This window comes from Rhipicephalus sanguineus, chromosome 1, assembly GCF_013339695.2.
Source record: "Rhipicephalus sanguineus isolate Rsan-2018 chromosome 1, BIME_Rsan_1.4, whole genome shotgun sequence".
Lineage (NCBI taxonomy): Eukaryota > Metazoa > Arthropoda > Arachnida > Ixodida > Ixodidae > Rhipicephalus > Rhipicephalus sanguineus.
Genome location: NC_051176.1, coordinates 231,639,912 through 231,653,283, shown reverse-complemented (window position 1 = coordinate 231,653,283; position 13,372 = coordinate 231,639,912). Strand labels below are relative to the sequence as shown.

The window sequence follows — 13,372 nt, the reverse complement described above, 5'->3', positions numbered from 1 at the left end:
TCATTGAAATCATTTTCCGCGCCAGGATCCGATCAAATCGAAACAAAGTTTCTAAAGAGCACTATGGCCTATTCATCTGTCCTGTTAACTATGATCTTCAAACAGACTCTTGACACTGGTTCTCTTCCATCAAGCTGGAAAATTGGGAAAGTGATTCCACTCTACAAGTCGGGTAACAGGAACTCTCCTCTCAACTACAGACCCATCTCCCTTACTAGCATACCATGCAAAATTCTCGAACATATCCTGTTTTCGCACATTATAAACTTCCTCGAATCTAATTCATTTTTTTCATCATCACAACACGGCTTTCGTAAAACGTATTCCTGCGAAACACAATTAACGTCTTTTATGCACAAGCTACATACTATTTTGGATAACTCTACATTTGCCAATTGCATTTTCCTCGATTTTTCAAAAGCATTCGACAAGGTCTGCCATCAGCTACTTCTTTATAAGCTCAGTCTACTTAACATTGATCCCAAACTTCTCACCTGGATTGAATGTTTTCTACACAACCGCTCTCAATTCGTGTCAGCAAACAACACGAACTCAGGACTTAGCGCTGTAAAATCTGGTGTTCCGCAAGGTTCTGTACTTGGCCCCCTTCTTTTTTAATATATATAAATGACCTACCTTCTTATGTTTCCTCCAATATTCATCTTTTTGCAGATGATTGTGTGATCTTTAGGAAAATAGCTAGTGATGACGACGTATTTCTTCTTCAATCTGACCTCAATGCAGTCTGTTCATGGTGCAAGGTATGGCAAATGGAATTAAATATAGCTAAATGCAAATTTATGCGAGTAACTCGATCGAAAACCATTCTACCTGTTTATAAACTCAATAGCGTACCATTGGAATCTGTTTCATCGTACAAATACCTTGGTGTTCATATAGCGTTTAATCTAACCTGGAATGATCACATCACATACATTACAAATAAAGCAAATAGTATGCTCGGGTACATTCGTCGAAATTTTTCAAGATCCCCTTCTTCCTTAAAGCTTCTCTTATACAAATCACTAATTAGATCTAAACTTGAATATGCCGCATCAGTATGGGACCCCTCACAGGAAAATCTGTCGCACACACTCGAAATGATTCAAAACAATTCCATTCGTTTTATTTGTTCTCAGTATAGCCGCAACGCCAGCATAACAACAATGAGGAGTAATCTTAGTTTACCCTCCCTCGCCTCTCGTCGTAAAATGCATCGTTTAGTTCTTTTTCATAAGCTCTACTACCATCCACACTTGCATAGTGAACTAATTACTCCTCCACAGTATGTCTCCAATAGACTAGACCATACACATAAAGTCGGAATTCCATCATGTAGAACTCACGCATTTCTCAATTCATTCATACCGCGTACATCAAAAGAGTGGAATTGCCTTCCCGCGCTAACGGTTGAAATAAAAGACAGTGAATTGTTCATGCGTGCTTTGCCTGTGACTACATAACTGCTATGTAACTGCTATGTTTGATTTTACACTGTGTACGGCGTTATTTTACAATTCACTGTTTTCTTGTAATACTTGGTCTTCAAATGTTATTGTGAAACATTATTAGTTTACCTATTGTATTGTTTGTATTAATAATGTATGTATGTTTTGCAAAGCCATATTAATTATTATTGTATAAATAGGAATGATCTTTTGTTTTGTACATATAACCACTCCCCTCTGTAATGTCCTCGGACCCTGAGGGTAAATAAATAAATAAATAAATAAAAAAAATAAATAACACATGCTTTTGAAATGGGCTGGTTGCCCAGAACAAGTGCTTCATGATTCCCGTTTACAAATTTTCACTATACTTTAAACAATGCAAATACAGCCGAAAACTGAACCATATAGCAGCTTCGAATGCAGCCACGACATTCATTTCCGCAAGCGACGACGTGATGGTAGGTCTACTCTGGTAGTGGCACCTGGTGGCTAAAGGCCGCACTAACACCGACGGCCCGTCCCCACTGCACTCCTCTCCTTCGCCCAGGCACAGAAAGACAGAGGAGGCACTGGCTAAAGTCACTTTAACCTTGGCTTGAAATACATCAACAAAAATTCTGCAGTTACAACATAAAGATTCCATTGCACATGCTATGAAAGTTATTTGGAAACAACCTCCATTTATAAATCTGCATTACAACTGTACAACACTAGTACAGTAAAATCCTGATAATTTTATTGTTTAAAATTAAAACTGATTTATTGGTAGTATCAGCAGAGTGGCACATTCTATTTCACTAAGGAAAGACTCCCACAAATTTAAACTCCTAGAACTGTTGTCACAACAGTCATTTTGAATAAAATTTTTCTGTCATGAGTCATCTTTCAGAGACAACCCTGAGTCAAAGGTCAAAGTCCAATGCACTGGCAGCCACTGTAATGATGTACAGCGCGAATAGCAAGTCCTCTAGCTTTGCGTAACATGCAAGGCCCACTGTACCTCTCAAGGAAACCAGGGTAAGGCATTTTGACAAAGTGTCATCAACCAACCACCATTCATATATCCACATTACAGCTGTAGAACGCTGGTACAGTGAAATCCTGGTAATCTACTCACCTAATTAAAACTGACTTATTGCTTTGCTACTGGCAGAGTAGCACATTCTACTTAAAATGTTCATCTCTCAAGTCCACTGAATCTATCAGGATTAAGTCATCCAATTAGAAATAAAGCAAAGGCACATGAAAAAAAAAAAAGTAAGAAAATGAAATCTCATAAAGTGCATTTCCAGTGCTGTTAAAACTTTTCTTGGTAACAAATCAAGAGCACGCACCACAGCACCAAGGTCTGTCTGCTGTAACAACAGCTTAATCCGAGGAGCGCTCACTTAGTCGAATCGCAGCTGCGCGTCGAGACGCGAGAAACACAAAAATTCCTGCGAGCCCCCCCCCCCATAAGCGAACCATGAGCCGCCCCACCACCACTACCGCTGAGGACGGTACAGAAATGCGCAGGAATTCACAAACAAAACAAAACCAAGATGGCGCCAATCGGTTTAATGGCACAGGAATGGTGCTCGCTCGAAGTTGGGCTTATTCCGGAGCCTGTTTGGCAGGCGTAGCAGCTACCGCTGCTTGTTATTACCCGATATGACATACTTTTACGATGTATTGGGCGTTCATAATCACTGGAAAGGTAATACGTACAGCCCAAATATAGTTTTTAAAAAATCGAGTTTTTCGTGATTTTTCAATTTTCAAAGGGTGTGTCCCCCTTTAAAATGACAAATGTTTCTACATCTAACAAAACATTCAATAACGAAACCAGCTTTTATCTTTTTCTATCTTTAATCAGTTATGCTATCTCTGGGACAATAACCAGTGGGATCCCAGCTTGACTAATGGGCTACAAAAGAGACCCGAGCATCACATAGCCCGCGATAGATGCCACAGCAGGAAGGGTCAAAACCAAACCCACTGGGGTTCTGCATGTATGCTTAGCTCTTATATTTAGGGGTGTGCGAATATTCGAAATTTCGAATATTTTTCGAATAGTGTTTGCTATTCGATTCGATTCGCAGTGAAATTTTACTATTCGAGCTTCCCAAAAACAAATACAGTCAACGTCCGACTGAAAGTGCCCCCTTCAAATTTTCAATATGCTTCACCTCATTACACCCCCGCATTGCGGCAAAGCTGCCTTTCAAGCTCCGTTACGGTCGAACATAGCCAAGAGAGAGTCAACGTCCGCTTAGAAGTGGTCCCTAGATTTTTCAATATGCTTCACCTCATCACACCCCCGCATCGCGGCAAAGCTGCCTTTCAAACTCCGTTACGGTCGAACATAGCCAAGACACAACGTCCGATTAAAAGTGGTCCCTAGATTTTTAATATGCTTCACCTCATCACACCCCCGCATTGCGGAAGGGCTGCCTTTCAAGCTCCGCTACGGTCGCAACTGTATTAACTCAAGAAAACGCTGGTTCCAGCATGGAGATGAAAGATGTGGCAGAGGTGGGGGCTCAATTAATGCTGTTTTGGACCTGAAATTTGGGCAGGAAGTCCGAAAAATTGGACGCCGAAGCTTTTTAACATCTAAAATTTCAGATGTTATTATATATTGATGTCTACGAGGCAGATTTGGAACTCCAGACTTGAAGGGAGCACACCCTTGTCTGCCACATCAGTTGGGCTTCCACAGAAGTTGAAAGAGGAGGAGAGGCTGAGGAAATGGCATATTTGCCTATCACGTGTAAAGTGTTGTCGGCAACACTTTGGTTGCACCAAATCACGTACATAAATACAATTCGACCTCTACATTGCGCTTGAACCTAGCGAAAAGAAACACTTTCATGTTGCTATCTCATAAGAATATGCTTAGAAATTCTCGCTAACTTTTTTTTCTGCAATTTCGCTTCGAAGTATTAGAAAAATATTCTAGAAATATTCGAGAAATATTCGAAAAACATTCGATTCGATTCGCACTCACACTTCAATAGTATTCGAATTCGCTTCGCACCCAAAATTTTGCTATTCGCACAGCTCTACTTATATTACATCAGCATTTTTGCATTTCTCCATAAGTAAAATCCAGCCATGGCTGCCAGGAACAGAACCTTGTCACCTTGTGATAAACAGTTCCAAATGTGTGAATGTGTGACAGTCCCAACAGTGCAATTACATGTATACCAGTGCAAAGTAACTGGGCCTGAAGCACCGCAACTCTCCGACGTAAGCACTTTACTTACCCGTCTTTGCCTCTGTTGTGACTCTGGAGGTCTTCCACAAGGCCCTCAGTCTTCTTATAGTTGTCCCAGTCCAGCTTAGACTTCTCCTGTGCCATTATGAAAAAAATCATTTAGTTAACATCCTGCTGGTAACATTACTGAACTGCAATTTAAAATTTCTTCGAAGAAATCAGTAAGGTGTCTCTGACACAAAAAGCTCTACACTGCTGTGAAAAGTACAGGGACTCATCATTGTAGCCTTGTATTTTCAAAGCTCCGTGGAGCATAAGCTGTGTGGCTTGCTTTTCCTACTGCAAACAAGTGCCATGATGATATGGATTACTTGACCTCACAAGCTGCAGCTCGCCACGTATCGTCTACAAAATACAGGCCACCACCAGGCTGATGAGATATGTAAAGAAATCAAAATTTAAGACTGTCACCGAGTCTTCCAAGCATCTTAATGCAACGCTGATGGCAATAATTAGTTGACAGGTGAGCAGAGGGTGTTGCCACAACAGGTGGTTTGTCTCACTAGGAAGACAATAATAATGATGCAAATGGTGCTTTTGCTGGCCATTTGATGCATCAGTTACATGCACAATGAGATAAAAAGTTAAAGGGCGCATTTTACTAGTAGGTATTGAGTAGTTTTCTCAGAGCTCTTATGGCAAGCTTGACATTCAGCTGCTTGAAATTGAGCCCTTGGCAACTGAAAGGTAATAGAGTTCCAGCCACATGGCCAATGAAACATTTACGAATTCCGTAGCACCTGCTGCAGGCTTTTCTGGTGGGAGTTGTGTCCACCACATAAGTAGCGCCGACGTGCTTTCACTTATTCCATCCTATCATTCTAATTATGCTCAGGCACACTGACTCTGGTTTTGATACAAGTAGGCTCTGCATTGTCACAATCAACGTCTAAGAGTAGTAGGAACCAGTTAAACGTACTGTAAAACCGAAATACGGCCAGTTTTTTAGCAAGGCACCCGAGGGCAAGAAATGCAGCACAGCAATAGTGCTAATTAAAGTTTGTTAATGCTCGAAAAGTACCAAACAAATAGCAGAACCAACCAGTGTGCTAATCTTCTGCTTCTTGTTGAAGAGCTGATTCAAGACATTTCCAACACCAATAGGCTTCCTTTTTCTGAAATTGAGAAAAAAAAAGAAAGACATGCACTCATTTACATTGTAATATACCTCTCCCTTTCTTTCTTTTTTTTTCCCTTAATTCTGAGCGCTGCAGAATAATTTTTCGGGCCTGACTCACCTAAATGCTAAACACGAGCACAGTTTATTTTACGACTGTTGACAGCCATATAGTCATGAAAAATGAGAAGCCCGACTGTGCATGTTAGTTTGTTACGGTTCTCTTTACTTGCCCAATACTGCAGGACGGAGAAATCAAATACAACGATAAGATGACTTAAAGTCAGAAAGGCTTTTAAACAGTTCCACAAGTATATTTTGAGTTGCCACAATAAACTACTATGAATTCTTATGTGTTCTCATGTGCAAGAGTGGTGCTTTTGGTGTTGCGAAATGGTAATCTACTAGTGCAAGAAATTGTTTTTCTCTTTAATTTCCTTTTCAATAGCAGCAACAAAGAGGAAATGTTGTCGCATTAATGCTAATTATCTTAATAAAAAATCATCCATCCACACATCTTAATCTTTGTTTGAATTTTCAGATTTATAAACTGTTAAATAGAGCAACATATCGTCAATAAATAACAGTTGAATTTAAAGCCTGCGAACATGTTACTGGGAACACACTGTAGCCACCCTTATCATTAATTCACATGATGGAATTTGCACATATCCACATAGAGCAAGAGCTGCCATGGCAAAATCACTGAATGGACATAACAAAAGCTCTACCAAGAAATAAGAGCATATTTGTTACTTGGTCTACACTGAAGCATACAATGCTGGCACTATCAAAGTCAAACTGCTAAAACATTTGCTTTTGAATTACATTGGGTTTTCCTTTCAAGCATAGCAAAGACATAGTTTCCACAACAATGGTGGTTTAAAGATTTAGACAATTTAGGCCTGCACACACTGCACTCCACATACCCAGGTAACACTGGTGACTTCGTCTGTTCAGTCTCTTCCTTCTGAGCAAATAAGCGTGCTTCCTTAGAATCGGCAGCAACTTCCTTGTCCACCCTAAAATGACAAAGACCACCTAAACTGTCAACATTTAGTGCAAATGCCACAAATGCAATTCTTTTCCAAGCACTAAACTAAAACACCATGCACAAGAGTGCAGCATGATTGCCACAACAGAAAATGCAGTAATAACACTAGTGTCTTCAATCCCAAACAGCTATATAGTAATAAAGTAAGTCTTGCACTGCCTTTGCCTACTGACCATTTATCGCCCAAACTTTAATCATTTCTTTATAGGAATGTATTACACATTTCATTAACAAAGTAGTGCATGATGAAGCAGCTGGTGAATAGTTAAAGTAAAAAAAAAATGTCTATAAAAAATATGCAGGTGGAATAGCCTTTCGGTTTTTCATACCTTCCGAATCTGATATCAATTTCGCAGATGTTTATCGAGATAAAGTTCAGCCGATGCAATGTGAACACTTGCTTAACATGAAACAAACCGTAACAAGAAGTCTATAGAAATCATTCACTGGTAATTACCGAGCTGCTAGAATATTTCAGCCAGCAAGAATGGAAGTGCCTGTTTTAACGTCAGTGCCATAGCAACATGACAGTCAAAGTGAGATGCCCATGGAAAGCACACACACACATGCTAAGTGAGCAGAGGGCACACAAGTAACAACCTTAAAAACAGCTTAATACCTACTGCCTCTGATGGACATTTCAGTCCCATGCTTCCTGAGGGGCCATGTGGCAGTATCAACACACCTCTATTTTTCTTTACATTTATGTCATTCTCGATTGGCCATGGGTCATAGCATGACCCATGGCCAATCGCATCTCACATGGCTGCACTCATGTGAGACGAGTGCAGCCAGGCTCTCACCTTTTCGTGTTAAGAGTGTAACACCCGCGGAATTTTTTTTTTAACTTAAGCTAGCGGCGACAAATCATGCCGCATTTTTTCAGCTTTACAAAGCCTTGCAAAGCATCACAGTACAGAATAGTCTAGGCCACTATCCCATTTGTGATTCTTGAAGCTGCTTGATAAATGCAGGACACAGAATGCGCTATCAATCGTACTGAGGATGTCATAATGTAGGTCACCATAGTGATAACATGTGGCCTACGAGTGATGATACCACTCACCCTTTAATGCAGCTCTCATGCAGACAGCTTGAGAAATATATTGGTGTATTTTGTAAAGTAAGACACCATGCTTCTATTTTCACATAAAGCACTTGCCTTGCGCTCTGTCAATGTCATTACAGGCTCTATCTAGGGGCAAGCTTGATTACAATAATATATTTTCAAAACCCTTTTGCAATGCATAGCCCAAGTCGGCTTGATTATTAAAGGGGCCCTGCAGCACTTTTGCGAGTAATCATCGAATGACCTCACTATCTGTGTTTATTTCCTCACGAATCATGCACCAAAAACCTTTTAAATCTGTAAAGTATGGGTGGACTAACAGGAGTTTGTCGCACATTTTAAGCACATTCTTTCTCCTTTCATCCCAACAAGCGCACTGAAAGGTACACAGGGGGGAATGGCAAAGGGGCAAGAAGCTACATAGCCACGACCTTGAGCACTTTTTTTTTTTCTTTGAACCCACTGGCTCAGTTTCAGCATGATCACGAGCATGCTAGAATAATTCTGTGGTATGTAGTTCTAGCACTATACCTAGAGTGCAGAACGGGTACGTGGCAGCAACTCGTGGCGGCCACCAATGACGGATGCAGTAACTAATCAGCCAATGGCCGAGTTTCTCCGCCTGTGACATAAACGGGCCAGTCTACCACGCAATTTGCAGAGAGAACAGTGAGTAATTTATAGCTGTCTTAAAAAAGTAATTGTAATGGCGTATTCGGATGGGCAATTTTGAGTGCTCTGGAGCACTCTGAAAAGTGGTCGTGCATTCGGTTGGTAGAATTCGAGCGCTCGAACTACCTTCGGTTGGTTCTTTCGGAGCGTCAACCTGACTTCAAAGTGAAAGCGTGGCGCGCTCTGGCCAGGAGGGCGGGTCACGTGACACTAGCTGCCGTGCTTACCGGCAGATGACAGGGTGACAGCGCAAGAGTGCTTTCGGAAGCAGAGAGCATCGGACATGTGATACTTCGTGCACTTGTCTTGGACTGTGTTCGTGGCGCTTTTGAGCATTTGTGTGATGAGTTCACATCTGCCAAGATATAACCGCACCATGTCGAAACGGAGGCGCCTACTGAAGGCGGAGGAAACGTAAGTACTGTTGCTACAGCAGCTCACAGATGATGACTTGAAGCTAGCAGCTGGGACGACGACACCAGCTCGGATGGTTGACGCCATTTGTCAATGCAGCGCACGAGTGCATTACCCGGCGGCTTTCCACGCTGGCTGCACGGTGGCGCTACAGATGCGCTGCTCCTAAGCCGCTCTGAGATCGCCGATACATTCAGTTGGTACGCTGCCTCTCGCGCTCCGATTGCAGGCTACCTTTGCATCTGCTGACTGCGAGTCAGAAGACCGGAGCGACCAACTGAATGTGCCATAAATTTCTTGCTGCATGCAGTGCTATAATAGCTGGCAGACATGTTTACAGGAGCCTCGACTACAGAACGGCAGCGTTTTCTCACCATGTTCGAAAAGTGTTGCAGGGCCCCTTTAAATGTTCATGTGTTTGCTCATTTATAGACCAAAAGTGGTAATTCAGATGCACATACATATTTTTGTGGAGTATCACAAACGTTTACAGCAAAAATCTTATGACTAGGCTTGTGCGATTCGAGCACTTCGAATATTTGAACGAATAATGCAGTATTCAAATTCGCTTCGATTCGAATTTAAATTACTGAAAATTTCGAAGCATTCGAAATGAATGAATAGGTGTATATTAGTCTGCTTATAACCCCCCTGTAAAGGTGGTTTCACTGCAGTGGAGGGGTGCTATACCGTGAATACAACTTTCCAGAAAAAATCCGCACTGCTGCGAAGCCTCACTTCAAGGTTAAATTAACATATTACTCTCACATCGATTCATCATTTTTTAAGTTTAAAAGCTTGTTATACCGGCTTATATGCTCCAAGTATACACCAGAGCACGCCTGTCTCGCACCCAGGCTGCTGGCGAGCCGAGCGGATACTCTCGCACCCAGACGCCGGGCTGACGGGGCTGCCAAGGCGCGCGCGGGCTGCACCAAGTAAGCAGGGCAAGCTGCAGTTCTGAGGCTTTAAAGTGCGAAAAAGTGCCCGTTCACGCCGCTTCAGCGTATAAGAGCTCGTCTGGGCACTACTGCGTCGTCTCTGGATGCCAAAACAAGAAGCACAACAAGAGGATATTAGCGTTGTCTGCGACGATTACGACGTGCCACGGAAATAATGCCGGTGCGGTGTTTTCAGCTTCGCCACGAGTGGATTACTGCGATTCAAGCAAAAAAAACTAGGAGCCGAGTGAAAATGCGCGAGTAAGTACACTAACTGCGTGTATTCTGCGGTGTGATGCCCACCTATTTCATTTTGCGAACCTAATTTGCGTGACACGCAGCTGGGTTGAAGGCAGCCGCGAGCTTTGTGTGGGGGTGCACGTCATACATTTGAGCGTTTCCTTTGACGAGAATCTAGTGCAAGGTAGCGCTTTCATGCGCAAGCAATCAGCATGCTTTTCCATTTTTACCGTAGTATTAAACTTTAGTGCTTTTGATGGCATCCACGCCTTCGAGATTTCGTCTTCAAAAGGTAATAAATGGCACGGTGCTCCTCAACAGCTGGCCAGAATTTCGTGCTTTCATTTCAGTGTTTGATGTCCCCAAATTTATCTGGACACGAGGCATTCAGCTGCACATAATACATATATTGGCACGTAAGTAAGCAGTACTCGCGCCAGTGTCCTTTACGTCGCAGGCGTAGCTAACCGGCTTAACTAAGAGTAGCACAGTTTCGCTTGTAAAGCACCATCGTTACAAAAATAAAATCGCGCAGGTAGCTTCCAAAAGGGATCGCTGAACGATACTGCAGGTTATACTCTCTGATAGCCCGCTTTTGTTAGCAAGACGCATTATTGTAAGAGCGCTCGTGAAACAAAACTTACGTTCCGCGAAACTACCCGTAAAGCGTGCTCTAATTATTACGCGATGCATGCTGAAATAATGAGCTTTCACAAAGCTTTGTGCACAACTTGTAATATGGGGCAACAAAACATCGTTTCACTCTTTCGCGAGCTGCACTGCAATTACGATTCACGCGTACTACAGCGAGAACGTTTTTTTACAAATGTAACAGCGTACATATCTGACGAGGTTGCTTCCGCAGCCCACTCAGCACTTACTGTATACATTGTGGACTTGCATTAGCAAGTTGTTCTTGATGTTCCAATAAAATCAGCGAAAATGTCCAGGCTAGAAAAGACGTGAAACACGCTCTCCGACGGGCTGAGTTTCGGGAGTTTCACGTTTGCTCTGTGTAGCGTCTGCTGGCGTGGCAGCCCGCGCATGTTGTTTCGCCGTGTGTGCGATAGATGGCGCGACGCGCGATGCAAATATGGCGATGCGCATGGGATTCGCTGTGTTCTGGTCTATAGTAAATTTTAAAACGCAACATATTTTAAAGGTTATTTGCATTCTACCGAAAGCCAAATCCTGCTACTATTCAAAGTTGCTTCCACTTCCTTTCAAATGAAACAAAAAGAATGACATTTGCACATGCCTTGTTACAATTAAAAAAAAACGTTGTGCAGGTTGGTTGGGTCATGACAAATATGCTCATTTTTCTTTATAATATGTGATATATACTATTCGAATTTGCTTCGAACCTAAAATTTACTATTCGCACAAGCCTACTTACGACCTCTCACTGATGATGCAATGTAAATAAAAGGACGGTCTTAGCGAAACAAGTTGCTGGCAATAAACGGCAGGACAGCATTACGACCAGAAAGCAGCATGGTAACAAAACCAAATAAGCAAGAAAAATAATGATTTATGGTATAAAAATAAAAATGCACGCAGCGAACTATCATATATGCATGTTCTATACTTTGCACCTTAGTCCGTCAAACTGCAACCAAATAATCAAGCTCTTTCAGGAGCGTCTGTTACTCCCAAGTGGTTGAAATGTTAAAAATTATTGCTAACTGGCCATACATACCATATGTTAGCTATTCTTATTAGCGGGTAGCTAGCGCCACCGATCCTGTGCGCCATAATCAGCGGTGTGGCTTGAGACTAGCCTGGTGGTGGGATTGTCTCTTGAGAGTGTGCGCGTTCGTGTGACGGCGCGGTTGTGCGTATGTGAGCGTGAGAGACCGTGAGTGTGAGTTCGATGGATGCTATGTGTCCCCCCCCGTGCGATGAACTTCAGTACGTGTGTTCCTTTGTGTGAGCATTTCTTTTTTTCAACTTATTAAAGCCATTTTTATTTTACCAAGCCATCCTGTGATTTGTGACATGACATGACAAGAACTTTATTGGAGACCTGAGGAACTCGAATCTGGGGAGCCGGAGGCCCCCAGATCAAGTTGGTGGCTCCGCCCACGTTGGGACTGGAAGTCCAAGTTCCGTCGCGATGTCGTGGGCCCTCTGGACAGCCTGGAGTTGGGTGTGGAGATCACTACTCTTCAGGGATTCCTCCCATTGATCCTTCGAGAAGGGTGGAGAGGCAGTAAGGGTTGGGCACAGCCAGAGCACGTGGTCGAAAGAGCATGAGTTATCGCCGCATTTGGTGCACGACTGTAAGTGGTCGGGGTCTATCCTATTAAGGGACCGAGGAGTGGGATACGTACGGGTTTGCAGAAGTCTGAATGTGGTAGCCTGAGGCTTGTTCAGTTTTGGGTGGGGTAGTGGAAATTTTTTCCTGGCCAGGCGGTAGTGGGAAATAATTTCATGAAAAGTACATAGTGAATCTTTATGGATGTCGACCTCGTTACGAGCCTGGCTATCCGTGGCAGCGCGGTACGTGAAATCGCGCGCTAACCGATGAGCCTGCTCGTTAGGATTACATCCGAGCGGGTTAACTAAGCCGTCGAGATGAGCTGGGAACCACGTGATGTGGTACCCCCCTTCGCTGTTCTCCCGCGTTCGTTGCAGTGCTTTGTTCACAATATTGTTCGCCTGTTCAGACACGAGGGCGCTCGAGAAGGATCTAACTGCCGTGCGCGAGTCCGAGAATACAACAGCAGGAGCCTTTGCGCTGTGAAAAGCCAGAGCGACCGCCGCTTCCTCCGCCACGTGGGCAGTCTTAGTATAAACAGAGGCTGCATTAAGCATATTGCCTCCCGCGTCAACGACCGAAATAGCAAACTTATCTCCACCGTCATACCTGGCAGCATCGACAAAGAGGGCCTCTAGTTTCTGTTGATTGATCTTTTGAAGGATGGCCTTGGCTCTCGCGAATCTTCGACCCTTATGGTGCACTGGGTGGATGTTTCGCGGGACGGGGTCAACCATGATGCGATTTCTGTTCTCCCGGGACAAGCTAACTTTCGTCCCCTGTTCATGTCTAGGCTGAATACCTGCTTCTGCTAAAAGCTTAATCCCTGGCTTAGTGGATGAAAGTCGCGTTATCTGAGCCACTGTGTGAGCTTCTATTAGCTCGTCAGCGGTAT

General features: G+C 43.2%; 1 protein-coding gene across 2 annotated transcripts in view; it reads right to left on the bottom strand.

Moving 5' to 3' along the window:
* LOC119374328 (craniofacial development protein 1) overlaps positions 1–13,372 on the bottom strand; it is a 34,242-nt gene that overhangs the window by 4,357 nt on the left and 16,513 nt on the right. For both annotated transcript variants that reach the window (XM_037644406.2, XM_037644411.2), the window contains exons 5-7: positions 6,757–6,849; positions 5,753–5,825; positions 4,700–4,785 (exon numbers count right to left, since the gene is read on the bottom strand). In XM_037644406.2, coding sequence (XP_037500334.1) covers positions 4,700–4,785; positions 5,753–5,825; positions 6,757–6,849 — 252 coding nt within the window. The remainder of the gene's footprint in view (positions 1–4,699; positions 4,786–5,752; positions 5,826–6,756; positions 6,850–13,372) is intronic.